Raw genomic sequence first — 19556 nt, 5'->3', positions numbered from 1 at the left:
TTTCCTATGTAAAAGGGGCACTCGTTACAAAATAAAAGGGGCACTTTTGGGGTATCTGAAAAAGTGGGGGGGGGGCGCTGTGCCCCCCCCCCCCCCCCCCCCCCCCGGGAGGGCCGCCTCTGACCGTGCCGTATTGATAGATCTACTGCCGTTTGAATAACGTTTTGACGCACTATGGATGTGGATGCTTTCATGCATGTGTCGATCATCTGTCAAGTCTTGAGCAATTAAATATGCAAATAAATTATTTAAATATTGTTTTATATTAAGTCATGTACACAGTGATTTATTTAGTCCTGATTTAATATAAAACATGAGTTAGATATTAAATTTTTACCCATCCATAGCAATAATCCAACATCTATAAGATGTTATAGAAATAGAAATGGTTGTTAGTATGCATGGCAGTAAAAAGCCAAACGATAAAAAAATTCTCAAATTTTTCTTGATTTAATTTGTATACATGTAATAAACTATTAAATGAGACACTGACATGATACAGAGACAAAGGGGATCGAGAGACTATATACAAAAAGAGAAGCAGAGACAGAGTTAAAATTGTAGATTAAAACAAATATTTTTAAATATCGATTTGTCCTTTAAATACACCGTATAGAAAAATTGTGTTTTTCCATGTGCTGTAAATCGAGCTTGCAAAGGTAAGCATTTGGTTGCTCTTGTAATTGTATAAAATCTCTGTTTTTATAGTCTATGTATTATTAAATGATCGTGAATCAATTCATATTTGTACGTAGAAAATTCGGTCACCACTCATTCACTATGCATAGCGGTTTATTGTGTCATTATGACTTTTGACTTTTTTTTCCACATGTTGCACCCCAATAAATTAGTGCAAATGATGCGCAGGTACTGTAGGCCTAGCGCCTAGATGCTGAGTATGAGTGGGTCGGTAAGAATTGTGTGGCGTGCCGTAGTTGAGCTGAGGGTGTTTCAGACGGTTTCAGACCAGGCCAAAGTTACCGTGTGCAACACAATTCCACCGACCCACAAAATGCGTATCATGTGCAGAATACCCTACCAAGGCTACCACAGTGTTAGTCTTTATAGATTAGTCATATAGGCCTAGTCTATACAGATTGTGATTTTAATGTTTGCGATAATGTTGATGCAGCCATTGCAGGTATTGCAGATTGGGTGCTAGTTTAGAAGTCTAAAACTAGCCAAAATTTGACCTGTAAATCAATGTAACTCTGGCGGGAGTTGGGGAAAACTCGGCCCAGGTACAAAAACGGTCAGTTTTTGGACGTTTAGGTTTAGGGTTAGGTTTAGGTTTAGGGTTAGGGTTAGGGTTAGGGTAAAATGACAAAAAATGACAGTTTTTGCAGCTGGGCGCGGGCCGAGTTGGGTGCTAGTGTAGTTCTGTATCCATTTTTTTAGCAGTTTCATATCCATTCTTAGCAAAGGAAATTTAGCCCAATTTTTTACTAATTTTAATTAGGCCTAATAGGGTCTAGGTCTAACTGAGACATAGATCTAGTATATCACATTTTCCACCTGAATTTGGATCACATCCGACATCGGGAAACCTCCGTTTAAGGTGTCAATGTTGTCGCTCAGTACCGTCTCTACGCTATAGCTTTGCAACTCAAACTGAAGCTATCAGTCCAAAATTATGCAAACTTTTTATCCCCCAAAACTTGACTTACCCATGCCTTTACCCACGTTACATACATGATTTGTGAGATTTTGCGATTTTGCGTGAAATCGCTGTGGAAACACACAGTGACAAACCGTGTCTGGCGGATCATCAGAGCGCGTGAAGCCTCAATCACCACTACAGCGTGATTGGTTGAAAAATACTTTGAGATACGCATATACAATAATATGTTTATTCCGCGCTGTACATAACAATGACAAATGTACGTCACAATAGAATAGCGTGGAATCCTGTGTAGATCTGAATCCATGATCGAGGTCAAAGGTTGAATCTTGACTTCCGATTAACACGGTATTTGCCTGACTTGGAACACGGAATCTGGGCGAATCGGAATGCTGCGCTCTGTGGAAACAGATTGGTTTAATACCGTGTCATCGCGACACGGTATTTCAATTCCAGAAAAGATAATCCGTATTTCACTTTTTTCCTGTGGAAACATGCTGAATATAAAAAAACAATTAGTGGATAGTGAGGCAATGATGTCACAGACTCATGAGTTACATGTACAGTAGTTGCCAATTTGTCTTGTGATTTTCAGAGTTTTTTATGTTATTAAGAATTCATAATAAATTAGTTATCCGATTTTGCTCAAACTGTTTTTGATTGCTTTTATTGAAAGCAAGTTATTTTGGAGTGGACTTGCCCTTTAAAGCCTGTCTGTACTAGTTTGGCCAGGGGGATTAGAGTTTCCTGCAAGGTCACTGACAGGTGGTTATCTCAGCATATCAGCTCTCAATTACCATAGGAAAAAGGGGATCATGGGGGACCAACAGGCACCAATTAGGCATTGTTTGCTGTATAGAGGGCCCATGTAGCTATAAGTAGTGCAGTGAGGCTTTAAAGGACAAATCCACTCTAAAAAAATTAATTACTTTCCATAGAAGCAGAAAAATCAGACAAACCAATCAAAAAAAATTAGAGCAAAATCAGACAACTAATAAGAAAGTTATGAATTTTCTACAAAGGTAGCTTGGTACAAAGCAGTGGCATTAAACATAAAGACCAGTTTGGGAAATGCCATCCTCATAAAATAAAATGAAAGCTCTTATTACCAATCATGTAAAAGAATATGTTTTGACTAATGCGTGGAAAAAAAACACGGGGGCTCAGGGTGAAATAGCCCCCGAAATGCCCAAAAGAGCCCCCAAAAATCAGAAAAGAACCCCCTTAAATTTGCATAGAGTTCAATGCAAAACAAATTTTAGAACGTTATTTTCATGCAGGCAAGGTTGAAATGCAGGCAAGGTTGAAAAGTAGCCCCCGAAAAATAAATATTAATTTTTTCCCTGTTGCTGAGAAACTGTCTACTATTTGATATATTTGATAAAGTATTATATCTGTTTGGACCTGATAGATATAACGCACGTGTCACACACGTGTGTAGGTAGGTAGTCCCATATACATCTTTCTGTGTACAGTGCTTGTAACTTTATCAAAACTGGGCTAAATTTCTTATCATTTTGATGATTCTAGAACCTTGCAAGTTGCAGTACATACCAATACTTATATGCTAGATGATCAACCTTTACTGATCGATTCCACAACGTTTTTTTTACAATGCAATCGCATGACCATAAATGGTCTTTATCTTTAATGGACACGTTGTAACGCAAATTGTACAATTGTTTTTTTTAATTTTAATTGTTCCATTGAGGTAAAACCATATATGATTAGGAGTCAGGACACAGATTTACTAATTTTTTCTACAGCTGTACTACTGTACCTTGATTGCTATTAATATTACAAAATAAATGTCATCAGGGCATGTCAAATTACAAGTTTTCATCTCTAGTTCTCATGAACTATTATGTACTTTGCTTACTGGACGCATTCTTTCATGCCACTAAATTTGTGCTAAGCTACCAGCTAAATAAAACTTGAGTAGTCTGACATTAATCAATATAATTAACAATGTTGTGTTTATTTTTATCAATCTCATCAAATGATCTCTATGATTTTTGTCATTAATGTACTGTAATAGACCTACATGTATATCATTACATTTTGCTAAATGTTTTTTTGTTTTTTTTCTTTTTCTCCTTTTGCATCAATGAATACAACGTGTGTGGTGTTAACCTTATCGTGTTGAATGCTGCTATTATACAGGTAAGAGACTGCTGTTTTATTTTTTTTATTTTAATATTGTGGAACAGGTACGGTAAAATTGGTTTATTTAATAATATTGTATGTGTGCAACGAGAAGGATGTAACTCAGAATTAATGCCCTTCTGGCTCTGAACAGATGTGGTGTGGGAGAGGTTTTTTTTACAACATATTTGGAATAAGAACATATTTATTTTTGAATATTATTAACTGACATTTCTGACCACTTCCCAGTATATTGTATTTGTGATATGGCTAATCACAAATGTACCTGTGAAACTGACTTTTTTAAACATGATTTAAAGAAAAATAATATTAGAATTTGTTTGCATTTGCTGTATTCAAGGTAAATGGTATCTATCCAGTGATGTAAATAATATTTATGATAGCTTTGTTTTTAAATTCACAAAACTATAACTCGTGTTTCCCTGTGAAATTAATGTGTATGAAATATAAGCGTAAAAATAAACCTTGGATTACAAATAAAATTATAAAGTTGAGTAAGAAAATATGTGACTATATAAGTTGTATATTAAAAATAGGTCTAAGCCTTCGCTTTACATGGGTTTTCGACACATTTTGTAACTATATTCTGACCAACATTATGCCATGATCTACAGTAAATGCCCTTTTTTAAAATGTGCAAATTGTTATGTATAAAGAACAGCATAATGGACATGCCAGCTGCAATGCATACCAATGTAATGCACATGCTAATGTAATGTACATGCCAATGTAATATACATACCAGCCAGTGACAATAAGACAATAACTCTCAGGTAAAGCACATATGTTATAGTGTATCAGAGATACAACACAAATCAAATATAGGACTATTTGGGAAATGAATTTTGAGATGAACATTGTTTTATTCTCGAAAACAAAAATAATATTTACTTTGAATGCTTTCGACTTAATAGTTTTTCATAATTTGAAATATTAATTTTTTGTTTTAGTTTGGCTCCCGCTTAATTTTGTTTATTTTTTTCTTTATCTATACATCTCTTAAAACCCTATTTTGATATGAGGTTGCTGATTTATTGAATTTTTGTACGCATATTTGATTTTTTTGTTTGTAATGAAAAGAGCTAAATGAATGACAGAGATTAAAACAAAATCGTAATTTATCACAATCAACTCTCTCTCTCTTTTTATCTATTTATCTATCTATCTCTGTCTCTGTCTCTCTGTCTCTCTCTTTCTCTCTCTCTTTCTCCCTCGTTCCCCTCCCTCTCTGAATATGTCAGCAATTTCGTAAAATTGGAATTGTGCTTCAGTGTAATTTATTTCCGCATCGCGCTGTTCTTTTGTTTTGTTGTTTTTGTTGAAAGGGTGTGGCTAAAAAGGAGTTAATCACCGTAGTCTTGGTAGTCCTTTATTTATTAAAAAAAATAAATGATATTTAAAATATAGTAATTCAATACATGTTACGAAACAATAAGGAAAAAAGTGCAAACAAAAACACAACAGTTGAGGTGGACAATGATGAGAAACATAGGCACACTAAAACAATACCAATATGTATAAAACAAATGACTGTGATTCGGGGGCAATACACAAATGATAGCAATCAACAATAAAAAGCTAGTCATGCCACCACCCCCCTTTTTGGCTGTGACAGGAAATCGATAATGGTAATATATCATGTTGTTAATAGAACACATATAAAAACAAATAAGGCAAAACATTTGTAAATCTATATCTGCCTTTTACTTTTTTCAATGTGGGAGGGGATCATGATTATTCAAATAGAACTGCCATCTGAAAAAAAAAAGCCGTTGTGTGCCTTATCATATTATCATCTTACCACTATTACCTAAATATATTTTATAAAATAAAATGACACACAAATCCCATTTATCAGGATAACCATTGAACATCTAGACTGGTTTTGGTCAAATCCCTTGTGAGAATTCAATTTATTTGTTTTCGTCTCCATTTGTGTTTTCGCTCAATCTATCGTGTCAATAAAACTTTGTTAATCCTTGTTTCATGATCAGTTTTGTAAATGGTATGTACATGTACAATGTATATATGAAATGATGATGATGATGATGATGATGATGAATTGATGATGCTTACAATATTGTAATAAAGTAGTAATGGTAATACAAATTATTTTCTTCATCTTGCACTCGCTTTTTTTTATTGCCAGAAAACTTGCATTTTTTTTCTTCAACAATGGTAGCTACTGAACAATGGTAGTTACTTCTTTACATTTATTTGTTCCTCTTAGGGTGGGGTCCGGTCCAGGCAGCTGAGATAGGCGTTTTATAAAAGAGGAGATCCATACATGAATGATTCGCTAAATTGGTCAAGTTGATAAAATGAAAAGGGTATAGTCAGAGTTCCGGCACTGGTAATTACAGGGGAGAAGAATTACCAAGTCCTTTTATAAATGCGTACTTATATACTACACAGTTGAGGGTAAGCTTGGTAATTTGTGGGCAAGTGAAACGCGGCATATAGCAAATTTTATTTAAAAGGAATAGTCCTAGGTCTTTATGAATAGGCCTACTATAGGCCTAATAATATTATTATATGAATAACTACAATACATCTATGAAAATGTAAGGAAAACAACGCCCTCTCATATTGCTCAGCGAAAATAATCCAATCACTGATCCGTCTCCAGCTGTACCGGTATTTCAAGGGCTTTTTTTTCGATCCGAACACTAACTTAGGGTAAAGTTGAAATGATATCACTTTTTTTCCACGTAACGTAATTTTTTTTTAATAGATGAAATGAATGAATATATCTAAATAATACTTTAAACAACTTTAGCACATAATAGCTTATGATAAGCTGGAAAAATATTGGGGATACATTTCGGCTTCTGTAGAAACCCGTCGTCACAGACTTAAAAAGTTGCTCGTCTTCTGTAGAATCCCGTCGTCTCCAAAGTGTTAAATATGCGATTTTTTTGTTTTTGTTGATAACTTTAATGTTTGACAGATTTTAATCAAATTCGAAATAAAGGTACATAATATCAAAACACAGCCTAAGTTCAATTTTTGAGTATGTAGGTCAAGTGTCATAGCTCATTAAATATACGAATCTGGTTTTTGTTTGATAACTTTAGTAACGTTTAGCGGATTTTAATAAAATTTGATATGAAGGTCATGGTATCAAAATACAGCCTAAGTTTGATCTCGGAGTATGTAGGTCAAAGGAGAAAAGTCATACATGTAGCTCATTAAATAAGCAAAAACACCTAATTATATCTGTAAAAATGTGGTCAACTTCCTTGCCTGCTAATATAATAGTATAGCCCCAATGGAGGTAACTTGTTTTGATGTATATGTAGGCCATTTGTACCCTGCGAGGGGATGCTACGCTTTGCGTTGACTTGTTTAAATAAATATTTTGGTCATGTTTTACTTTTTACTTTGTTATTTTTCTTTTGAAGACTGATGGCATCAATTGAGTGATTTGGACTTTAGGAGAAGCAAAGTTTCTGGAGAGTAGGTTTATTTTAATGCTACATTCCATGATTCTTTTATAAATTACCCAACCTGTTTTACTGACAGATTTTCATCGCTATTAGATGATATATTTATATGATTTTTGCCATATTTATTTTTGAATATTATTAACTGACATTTCTGACCACTTCCCAGTATATTGTATTTGTGATATGGCTATTCACAAATGTACCTGTGAAACTGACTTTTTTAAACATGATTTAAAGAAAAATAATATTAGAATTTGTTTGCATTTGCTGTATTCAAGGTAAATGGTATCTATCTAGTGATGTAAATAATATTTATGATAGCTTTGTTTTTAAATTCACAAAACTATAACTCGTGTTTCCCTGTGAAATTAATGTGTATGAAATATAAGCGTAAAAATAAACCTTGGATTACAAATAAAATTATAAAGTTGAGTAAGAAAATATGTGACTATATAAGTTGTATATTAAAAATCCTAATGATTATAGAAAAGAAATATATAGGAAAATTTGTAATAAATCAAATAATAAGATTAAGATTGAGATAAAGAAATATTTAAAGAAAAGTCTCGAAGAAAACATGGAATATTATTAATAAAGCAATGGGAAAAAATGTAAGATAACTAACATTCAAGAGATTAAAAAAGTGATAATTGATAAGAATGACTTAGAAAATTATGAAATGTTTATGTGACATGATTGTAGATGGGAATGTATGATACAGTATTTAAAATTATGTACATTTTGTCTGTAATTCAAATGAAACTTTGTACAACTGATCATTCCAAGATTTACATGTCATATTCTAATTTTATGGTTCTTTTCTTTTCCTAGGCGGAGACTTTTACATTCCTTTCATTCTCATTGAGCTTGTTGGCGGACTGAACAATTCCATTTCATCTTCACCCATATTCCCTTCCCAACTGTCTTCAGACGTATATTCATCATTCACTTTTCTTTATCTCAGAAAGATCCTGCTCTCCGAAGAGAGTGTACCACAGCTGTCTCTTGTAGACCGTATTGGCTGTGTCTTTTATCCATTTCATCCCATTTCATCTTCACACTTGCAAAAACAAATGAAAAATTTACAAAAGCAATTATGAGAACATTATTATATATTCATGCAGAAGCATTCTATACCTAATCACAGAAGTCTTAAATGTTTGCTACAGAAGAAGTCCTACTTTTTACTTGTGATACTTTATATTACTGAATTTTCTAAATTTCACAAATCTTCTCTTATTCTACAAACTTTCTAAATCTATTCTTAATCACAAAAGTTATTCCTACAAGATCTCTAAATCTATTTTATACTAAGCTGTCTGAACTTTTCTAACCTATTTCATATTACTGAATTTTATATTTCTTAATTATGGAACTTGAAATTGATCAATTCAAGGAAGTGATGAAAGATATTGTAGATATGCTATATACATGCGATCCGCATAATGAAGAATGTTGTGTCTGTAAAAATACAATTGAAGAAAGTGAAAACAAAGCTACTTGTGAGAGCTGCAATGAACATTATCATGTAACATGTATGGGCTTTTTGTGTCAAGATCTAGTAAATGAGCAAAGATTAATCTGGATATGTTCATATTGTGGAAATAACAACATTGCACATCGACTATTTGATAAAGTATGTATCCCCTCTCATATCAATAGATACCAGCCTCTCGAGACAGTGGATGAAGTATTCAATGATGATGTGCTCCTCTTAACCAAGCAAAATGACAAACACAAGAAATGCAGATCAAAGAAAAGGTATTTTAAGAAATGCAAGAAAATCATTATAGAGCCAGGAAATCAAAGTGTAAAAGTAATGAAATCAAGTGAGTTTGACACGCATGAACATGATCATCTAGTCACTCAAAGAGATTCCCCCAAACAACGTGATCAAGTGCATAGCGAAGAAGTAGGCAGTAATGAATGGATGAAAGTGAAATCAAAAAAGGCAAAGATGTTGGAAAAGATCCAAGACAGAATATCACATTCAACAGCAAAAAGTGACAGTGGAACAGGTCAGAAAAAGAGAATCATAAATGGTGTTGTTTTAGAACCTGGAGTAACGTACATTGGCAAAGCAATGAAATCTTTCTACGAAAGACGAAAAAGTAAAATATCAAAACGCAAAGTAGACATCAAACTAAACAGAGATGTAGAATGTCAGAATGTATTGGAAAATAATGTTCAAATGTACGCAGAAAAATTGCTAAATGAATACTCAAAGTGTGTGCAATCACCAAAATCTATGATGTCCCATGAAACGAAACTCTACAAAGAAAATAACATGAAGCAAAAACAATCTTGGGCTGATGTAGTAGGCCATGTACAAAATGAAATAATACAGGAACATTCTATTGTTGGCAGTGCGACATGCAGTCATGTTTTTTTAAAACAATATAAGGGCAAAGAACAGAGCACATTTCGAGTATGTGGTGGTGCAAAACCAAATGATAAAGGAAAAGTATGTGACGGAAAGACTGAAAACGCGGGTGAAGTAAAGGTGGATAAAGATTGTAAGCAACATGTGGACAAGTCTATTCCTATGAAAATGTTTGAAATGAAACATGATAGTACATTTCATAAACAGTCAGTCAACACCTCTAATGTAAATTTAGAAGAGAAGCAAATACCAAATGAGAACATGTCAAATATGGAACAAAATACACTTGTGCAATGTGTTGCCCTGGGCAATTTTCATCAAGGAAATGCTAGATTTGGATTTTATTCTGGAAAGCAATGTGTTTCCAACAGTTTTGCTGCTATTTTATACAGTAAAATTACAGATGTTTCCCAATGGCAAAAACAAGATCTTGACAAGGTATTGAATTATGGTAATGAGTTGTATAGATTTATTCAGCTTAGTTCTGCAATAAATGAAGATTTCTTATTGATATCTGAGTTACCTGATCAATTAGAAGCTTTTGATGTCCATTTTAAGATGCAATGTTCTCAGAGTGTTGTGGGTATAATTTGTGGAGATGAATCTTTTTTAAGTCATTTTAATGCAGTAACATTAAAAGATGCTCTCCATCAGGAATTAGATAGACATGATGCATGCTTTTGTACATTTGGTGGCCAAACATTTGCAATCATATCCACACAAGAACAATATTTTATTTTTGATTCACATTCAAGAGATAGGCATGGACTTATGACAGATGGTGGGACCAGTGTCATTCTATGTTCATCAAACTGGGAAGGTGTGTACGATCATATTTTGAAATTAGCTGAATCTATGGGTATCAATAGAAACCAGACTGAATTTGAACTTACAGGTATAATTGTGAATCTTATCAATTCAAGCGAGATTACTGTGACAGAACATGGTGATAATGGTCATGTTGCAAAAGATGAACAGGACTGTATAAATGTAGTTGAAGGTAATGATGGATTTTTCTTGCCAACAGATAGAACTGACAAAAGTAATAGATGTGTTCCCACAAATGTGCCTGATTCTATTGAAATCAATGAAGATGACTGCAATATTATTGATACTGAAAATGATCGGAATGATTGCAGATATTTCGCAAGCAGTTTTTCGACAGATATGTCTGATTGTATTGAAATAGATGATGATGAGGATGACTGCATAATAATTGATGCAGAGCATGATACAAATTATTGCAAAGATTTGTTTAGTGGTGGTCCCTCAGATAGGCCTGATTCTATCAATATAGATGATGTTGATGATGATGACTGCATGGTAATTGATACAGAATACATTACAAATAACTACAAATATTTTCCAGTCCATTCAAGTGAAAAGAAAAAAATGTGTGCTAGATTTAATATTACAGATACATGTATCAGTTCGAAATCAGATATCGACACATGCATTAATATTGGGACTCCTGCTATTATTTCAAATATTACTGGCGATGGAAATTGTTTTTACCGGGCAATCTCTCTTTTTCTGACAGGGAAGGAAGGCAATCACAAATTTTTGAGGCAAAAGTGTATCCAACATTTGCTGGAAAACTCGCACTTATTTGCTGGTTGTTTAAGATATGAATTTTTATCAGTTAAAGACTATGTTAGTAAAAATAAGCCAGACATCAATGGTGAATGGGCCACAGAGGTAGAAATTGCCGTGATGGCCCATCTGCTTGAAACAGACATATTAATATTTAGTGATATTTATCTAAAGTGGAGACTATATTCATGGGATAACCCTGGACGCATTGTACATGAATCAAATATGGGCATTTATCTATTACATGTTAAAGGGGTCCATTTTGATTATGTTGAATCTGTTAATTGTATTGATTCGGTTATTGACGAAGGAAAACAAACAAAAGAAGTTACATGTAATAAAAAGAGATCTATTAATAGTGAAATGCTTAAAGACAAAAGTAAACTATCCAAACAATATGCATCTTGTGCAACGAAAGATGAAATTGAAGAAACGTTTATCCCAAGTCTAAGCGGAAAAAGTGAAGACATTTTTATGTCCAAAAGAAAGAGAAAAGGTGACACAATTCATGAAAGTGTAAAGTGTGCCAAGTCGAAAAAGATGTCTTTTCCAAAAATGCATAGATATTGCAAAACAAAAGAACCAAAACTGGAAAACGATGAGAGGGATAAAAAATCAGCTTCTAAAATTCCTAGTTATCCATCAGACAATTGTAATACTATGAATAGAGGTGTTGCTGATGTTTTAAATAAAGGAAACGTGTTCATTGGAAATGACCCTTTAAAGATACGGAATGAAAAAATTGTATTGAAAAAAGTGTCAATTAGACTTGTACGTTTATCTGAATCTGAAATAAAGAATCTTTCATTTGATCTATTGAAAGGTATGAAGAAAACGCAATCTAGTGCTAACTTTCAAGGTACAAACATTCCAGTAAAAGAGTCTACAATTGAATTTCCTAAAAAACAAATTAAAAAAGAAAACAAGAAAAGCAAATGTAAGCAGTCCTTAAAAAAACGACAACAATTAGCTAAAGAAAGGATGAAAGCAAAACGAAAACAAATTAATGATCATGATGCATACGAAAATGTACAAAACAATGAGAATTATGCAAGTGACATGGATGGTTGCAAATTCAAAGGAGATTTCAGTGATGTAAAGAAGACAAAAATGAAACATAAGTATCACTGTAACAAAAGTTTTAGAGATGAAAAGAAGAAAAAGATTAAACAGAAGTATCAGTCTGACGAATCTTTCAGAGATGAACACAAGCAAAAAATAAAGCATAAGTATCAGTCTAATATATGGTTTAGAGATGAACACAATAAGAAAATAAAATTGAAATATGAGTCTAACAAATCGTTTAGAAATGAAAAGAAGAAAAAGATTAAACAGAAGTATCAGTCTGACGAATCTTTCAGAGATGAACACAAGCAAAAAATAAAGCATAAGTATCAGTCTAATATATTGTTTAGAGATGAACACAAGAAAAAAATAAAATTAGAATATCAATCTAACAAATCCTTCAGAGATGAACACAAGAAGAAAATAAAACATAAGTATCAGTCTAACCAGCATTATAGGCAGAGACTCGCAGAAAAAAATAAAGAACGTGCTGGACTTAAGAAAATAAGTTTTAAAAAATTAGAAAATGTACTAAGAAATTTTAGAAATGTTATTTCTCATGGACCAGAATATGTCTGTTGTGTATGTTTAAAATTGCTTTTTCAAAGTCAAGTCTTAAAATGCATTAAACAAAATTACCAAAACAAAACATGTATAAATGAGTCCTATTTACACATTTGCAGTTCACAATGTAGTGAAAACTGTCAATTGGCTCACTCATCTCGTGGACATTTATGGATATGCTTTACATGCCACAGAAAATTGTTGGTGAATAAATTACCAGCTGAGGCTAGTGTTAACAGTTTGCAATTGCATGAGATTCCAGAAGAATTGAAGGACTTGAATAATTTAGAACAACATTTAATTGCACGTAACATTAGTTTTTTCAAATTAATCCGTTTACCTAAGGGAGGTCAAAATGCAGTTCATGGACCAGTTGTTTGTGTGCCTTCGAATACAATGAAAACTGTAAATATGCTACCTCCACCAGAAAGAGAAGATCAATTAATCCGTGTGAAATTGAAAAGGAAAATATCTTATAAAGGCCATCATGAGTATAAATTTGTTAATAAAGTTAAGGTGCTAAATGGGTTGCACTATTTGAAGAAAAACAATAAGTGGTATTCTGATATAAGTATTAATGAAAACTGGAATAATTCGTTGTCAGGAGAAATGTGTGGTGCAGAAACAAACGACAATGACGATTCAATTCAAAACTTTGAAAAACAGGAAACCGATGACCAAGAAGCAAGGTTAAATGGAATTCAACTTGATACCTGCTTGCAACCAGTTGATATTGGACAAGAAATCCTTGATCAACATTTTGATGATATTTTCTGTTGTGCTCCATGTGAAGGCAACAATCCCATAGCACTTCTGAGAGATGAAAGCAATGAACCTAAATCTTTTCCTGTATTATTTCCAAAAGGTCAACCAACTTATCATGATTTCAGAAGTGTACGAGTGACCCTTGGAAGATATCTACAAAATAGGCTAATGCACGTAGATAATCGCTTTGCTAAAAATACAGATTTCATTTTTTATGCTCAGTGCATTTATGAAATTCAACAAGTTTTGTCCGGTGTTTCAATTGCATTGAGAAAAACATCAAGTAAAAGTGATACTGATGCACCAATCACTATCAAAGATTTAAAACAAACTGACAAAGTTCAGGACATATTAAAATCAGATAGAGGGTTTCGCTTCCTGAAACAGATAAGAGGTTCTCCTCCATATTGGTCTGCCACACAAAAAGATTTGTTAGCCATGGTGAGACAGCTTGGTATACCTACATGGTTTGCAAGTTTCTCGGCAGCAGACATGAGATGGCCTGAAGTATTAAATACTTTATTAATGGAAAGAGGTGATAAACGAAAAATCAATGACCTAGATTGGACAGATAAATGTGAACTTTTAAAGTCGAATCCAGTGACTGTTGCAAGAATGTTTGACAAAAGATTTCATACTTTTTTGAAAAATGTTATTTTGTCTGAAGCACATCCCATTGGTCATGTAATAGATTATTTTTATCGTGTTGAATTCCAACAGCGAGGATCTCCACACACACATTGTTTATTTGGGTAAAGGATGCACCAGAGCATGGATATAGTTCAGATGAGGAAGTAGTTTCCTTTATTGATAAATACATTTCTTGCAAGATACCATCCGAACGAGAAGATCCAGAACTCCATGAAATAATCACTCATGTGCAGCAGCATAGCAAAAAGCATTCAAAATCTTGTAAAAAGAAGGGGAAAACATGTCGGTTCAATTTTCCGAGACCACCATCTGATAGAACATGTGTACTTTATCCCAAAGAGGGTAATCCCGATGAAATTGATAGTGCAAAACAATTATTAGAATCTATCAAAAACGCTGTAAATCAGGAAAATAATTACACTAATGTCTCAGACCTTTTTAAAGATTGTAATACAACACAGACTGAATTTGAAAATGCAACTAGGTTATTAGCTAAACAAGAAATTTTGATCAAGAAAAGAGACCCCAAAGATGTATGGATAAATCAGTACAATCCTTTTTTACTGAGAGCATGGAATGCAAATATGGACTTACAATTTGTTATGGATGTTTATGCATGTGTTAGATATATTGTATCATACATTTCAAAATCAGAGAGAGAAATGGGAATGCTCTTAAGCCATGCTCAATCTGAAATAAATGAGGGAAATCATGATGCAAGAAAAAGTATTAGACAGCTCGGAAATGTCTACATGCAAAATCGAGAAGTATCTGCACAGGAGAGTGTGTATCGTGTATGTTCCCTTCGATTAAAAGAGTGTTCACGAAAAGTCGAATTTATTCCGGTTGGTCCAAATCCTGTTAGAATGAGTTTACCTTTACATGTTATTCAAAGTAGACCTGACGATGATGATGATGACGATAGGAGTCCATGGATGGCAAATAAACTCGATCGATATAAAGCTAGACCTAATGGAAGTGAATTTGACACTATGTGTCTTGCAAAATTCTGCGCATGTTACAGAATACTAACTGCATCGCAAGTGAAAGGCACTAAAACATCACCATATTTATTTGAATTGAAAAATAATTCAGGATACATTCAGAAACGAACAAGGTCTAGTGCTGCTGTCGTAAGATATCCACGATTTTCTAAAACAGTTTCTCCAGAAAAATATTACCTAAGTATATTGCAACTTTTCCTGCCATTTAGTAATGATGAGCAGTTAAAACCACCACAGTTTCAGACATATCAGGAATTTTATAAAACCGGTAGTGTCAAACTACAGGGACGCAATTTGGAAAGTGTAAAATCAATAGTAGACAAACATTGTAAAGAGTACGAAAGAAATTCAAGAGCCATTGAACAAGCTGAACTTTTCATGGACAAATTTGGTCCTCCAGAAGATGCGTGGGCTCTTTTATGTCCTGAAAGTGAAAAAGAAAGACTAGAAAATCCTAAGAACAAAGTTGAAATGGATGAACCAGAATGTGAATTGGACATTCCAGATTTCAAACATGAAAAAAAGAATGAAACTTCTAGTGTGGAATTTCGAAGGCATGGAATTTCAAAACATGAATCAAATAGTTTGATTCGATGTTTAAACAATGAGCAAAAAGAAATCTTTTACAAAATTAGACAATGGTGCTTAGAGAAAGTGAATGGTACAGAAAGTCAACCTTTTCATGTACTTATTAGTGGTGGTGCAGGAACAGGAAAATCTTATTTAATAAAATGTATATACCACGAAGCTGTACGCATACTTGGTAAAATGATGGTTAATCCTGATGACATTTCAATCTTGAAAGTTGCACCAACTGGCATAGCTGCATTCAATATAGAAGGATCTACAATTCACAGTGCGCTCTCAGTTCCTATCACAGCCAAATTTCCTTATCGACCACTTGGTGAAGAAAAAATTAACACCCTTCGTAATAAGCTTGGACAGTTGCAAATTTTGATCATAGATGAAATTTCCATGGTAGATTCCAAATTGCTGTACTACATACACGGTCGATTAAGACAAATTAGGCAATCACGCACTGATTGTCCATTCGGTAACGTTTCGGTACTGGCAGTTGGAGATTTTTATCAATTACCGCCTGTGAACGGAAAACCCTTGTATAAGGAATCAGTAGAACAATCGCTGTGGTCTGAAAATTTCAAAAAGGTAGAACTGGTTGAAATAATGAGACAAAAGGAAGATTTGGCATTTGCTCTACTCTTGAATAGATTGAGAGTTAAGGAAAAGAAAGACACTTTATCAGATGCAGATTTATCAATCCTTACCTCTCGTGAAACTGGTGAAGAATGTGAAGAAGATATGCACATCTATTCAACTAATAAACAAGTAAATGAATGGAATAGCAGAATGTTGCACAGTAAATGTGAAGAAATTATATGTGTTAAAGCTGAAGACAGAAATAACAGCAAGGATGATGACACAGTACGTACCGAACCATGTAAATCTAGTCAAAGTTCTTTGCCTAGCAATCTGTCAATTGCTTTGAATGCCAGAGTGATGCTTTTAAAAAATATTGATACCAATATAGGTTTGACAAATGGATGTATAGGTACAGTTGTAGAAATAGTAAAACGAAACAACGAATCCAAGCCGTACTGCATCAGTGTAAAATTTGATAGCCAGAAAATTGGTATTCAATCCATCAAAATGTATGAAGAATCAATGGGTAAAAATTACACAAGAAAGCAATTTCCCCTTAAATTGGCTTATGCTTGCACAGTTCACAAAGTACAAGGCATGACCTTAAATAAAGTAGTAGTATCACTGAAAAAAATATTTGCATCTGGACATAGCTATGTAGGCCTGAGTCGTGTAACTTCTTTATCTGGACTTACCATTGAAGATTTTCATCCAAAAGTTATATACTGTGATCCAAAGATTAAAAAACACCTTTATGATATGAGCAATTTCTTGGAAACTTCTATAGCAGAGGAAACATATGATGATGGTTTATGCATAATGTTGCACAATATTCAAGGATTAAAACAACATTATGTAGACTTACAATGCAATCCAACATTCCTGAATTCTGATATTATTTGTTTGACTGAAACATGGCTATCGGATAAGGATGATCTTTTTGAATTATTCTTAGCTCATTTCAAATTGTATCATCAATCAAGATATAACTCTTATTCTATCACAAGTGATTCAAGGCAACAGTTCAAGGACCAGTCACATGGAGGTGTTGCAGTTTATAGCAAGAATGAATTTTCAAGCAGACTTGATATAAAGATTGATAATCTAGAGTTTATTGCTTTTCTTATAACCTGTCCTGTTTCTGTTGTCATTGCAGTTGTTTATCGCCCTCCAACATACAAAATAAAAGACTTCTGTGAGTGTTTGAATAACTTATTAGAAGAGCTACATAAAGTGGGCACAAGATGTATTGTAATGGGGGACTTCAATGATAACTTATTAAAACAGTCATCTAGAATACAAGACTTGATGTGTAATCATGGCTATACACAACATGTAAAGCAATCAACCACTGAAGGTGATACTTTGATTGACCATGTATACAGCAAAGGTCTACCGTTGGTTGAAACACAAGTGATTCCTATTTATTATAGTTACCATGAAGCAATTAAAATAAAGCTCTTTCACATTTGACCTTTTTGATTTTTCAATCGTATCACAAGGTGATCCTTTATAACTGTTAATCTAAACTACTCCAGACTTTATTTTGTTGAAGATTAAGATTAGGGTTGGTATTGGGTTCCAGGTTAGTTCTTTTAACTAATTGAGCATTAGATAAAGTGTTTGGTCCTGAGCTGAATTCAGGATTTGGTTGATGTAGAAAATTTGACCACGGACTACCGGTAAATCATCTTTGGAGCATTTTCACTTTCTCTGATTGAAGCTTTCTCAGACCTAATCTTCATTACATTAATAAATAAAATTTAAACTGAATTCGACCTCCACCACAAAAGGCAGCGACACTACCGCCCCAGAGATCACGTTTTGTCCCAGTAATGTCTTCGTCCAGGCTGCGTCTTGTGCCAGCAGTGCCACGGCCTCCTGGGACGTCCCTACAGTACGACGCCTCACAACCCATCACAGCAGTCAGTAACTTCTCGCCTGGTGATTCCTTTGATGTTAGCACTTATCTGGTCATCTATTACCTTATCGATAACGCTAGTTTCTACTCGACATGCAGCTTTGAAGTCACTGTCACTTCAAGTGGAGGTCAGTGATTTTCCTTTAATAATTTTAAAGATTTGTTTTGAGAGTGTAAGACATTATTGTGAAATCTTGCTTTGAAAAAAAAACTTGTTTTAACTGACCCATTTATGTATAGAGTACCAAGGTGTGACGTCATACTGGTCACATTGTCAAGGTTGCTGGTTTCAAACAATTTGTGCTAAACCATGATGTGGTGATCACATCGGTGACAAACACTGACTTTGCCCTGCTCCAGCTTGATGTGTGAATGATTGTGCCTTGAACCTCATTGACGGGCTCTGTTTAAAACCAGTAACCTGGACGACAAGTGAACATGACGTTAACACTTTATTCTATTACAGCAACTCTTTGGTTCAAATGCTTCCTGCATATAAACATGTTGCTATATGTTTGGCATTTGTCTGTGTTTCTTGAGCAGATTAGAATTGTAAAAATGTAGGTAGTGAAATCATTCAAATTTGTACCAAATCTGAGGAAATAAATGTACACTGTATCTCTGGATAGAGGAAGCAACTTATATTTTTTGAAGATGAAGGCTGCATGTACATATTCCCTATCTCTGACATCATTTTCATCCAATTTCTTTGTCACAGTGGTCATCAACAGAGAGAACCCCATCCTGACAGGCTGTCCAACCGACATCGTCGCCAATACCAGCCCTGGTACCTCGACCCCGGTGGTTTCATGGCTGGCTCCTGTGGCATCAGACAACTTTGACTCCGTTTCCTTGACGGTCAACTAACTACTAGGCAGTTCCTTCGCTGTTGGATCTACTGAGGTCACCTACACAGCTAGGTATGGATTGTTGATTTTCCTTAGACAACACAGCCCCAGTTCCCTCCAACTGCCCTTGTACCCAGACTATCAGCAGGACGGAAACCCATCTTTACCGATAGCTCGAGTGTGGCCACCGTCACCAGCAAATTCAACTCCGCCTCTTCTTTCCCCACCGTCACTTACACCGCGACCGATTTCCTCAGCAACTTTTGATAATGTTCCTTTAATATCGTTGTCAATCTTGGTACGTAGGCTTCTATTAAATGCACAGACTGCAATAATAAAATTTGGGCCACGTCTTGTATGAATTT

At 34.2% G+C, this 19556-nt stretch overlaps 1 protein-coding gene across 1 annotated transcript; it reads left to right on the top strand.

Annotated features, from left to right (window-relative positions):
- Positions 1-614: 614 nt before the first annotated feature.
- Positions 615-19258, top strand: LOC115923217 (hyalin-like). Its single transcript, XM_030983623.1, has 5 exons — positions 615-659; positions 7192-7246; positions 8899-8997; positions 18216-18471; positions 19062-19258. Exons 3-5 carry the CDS (start codon positions 8980-8982, stop codon positions 19208-19210), a joined length of 423 nt encoding a protein of 140 aa, XP_030839483.1. The 5' UTR covers positions 615-659; positions 7192-7246; positions 8899-8979; the 3' UTR covers positions 19211-19258.
- The last annotated feature ends 298 nt before the right edge of the window (positions 19259-19556 follow it).

The sequence above is a fragment of the Strongylocentrotus purpuratus genome, unplaced genomic scaffold (genome assembly GCF_000002235.5).
Source record: "Strongylocentrotus purpuratus isolate Spur 01 unplaced genomic scaffold, Spur_5.0 spur5_contig_29, whole genome shotgun sequence".
Lineage (NCBI taxonomy): Eukaryota > Metazoa > Echinodermata > Echinoidea > Camarodonta > Strongylocentrotidae > Strongylocentrotus > Strongylocentrotus purpuratus.
This window is presented reverse-complemented; position numbering and strand designations above follow the sequence as displayed.

What these genes read in the sequence shown, in the direction of transcription:
- LOC115923217 (XM_030983623.1), top strand. An exon ending in CACTGTCACTTCAAGTGGAG is followed by an intron (nt 18,472 to 19,061) that starts GTCAGTGATTTT and finishes TCTTTGTCACAG; the next exon opens with TGGTCATCAACAGAGAGAAC.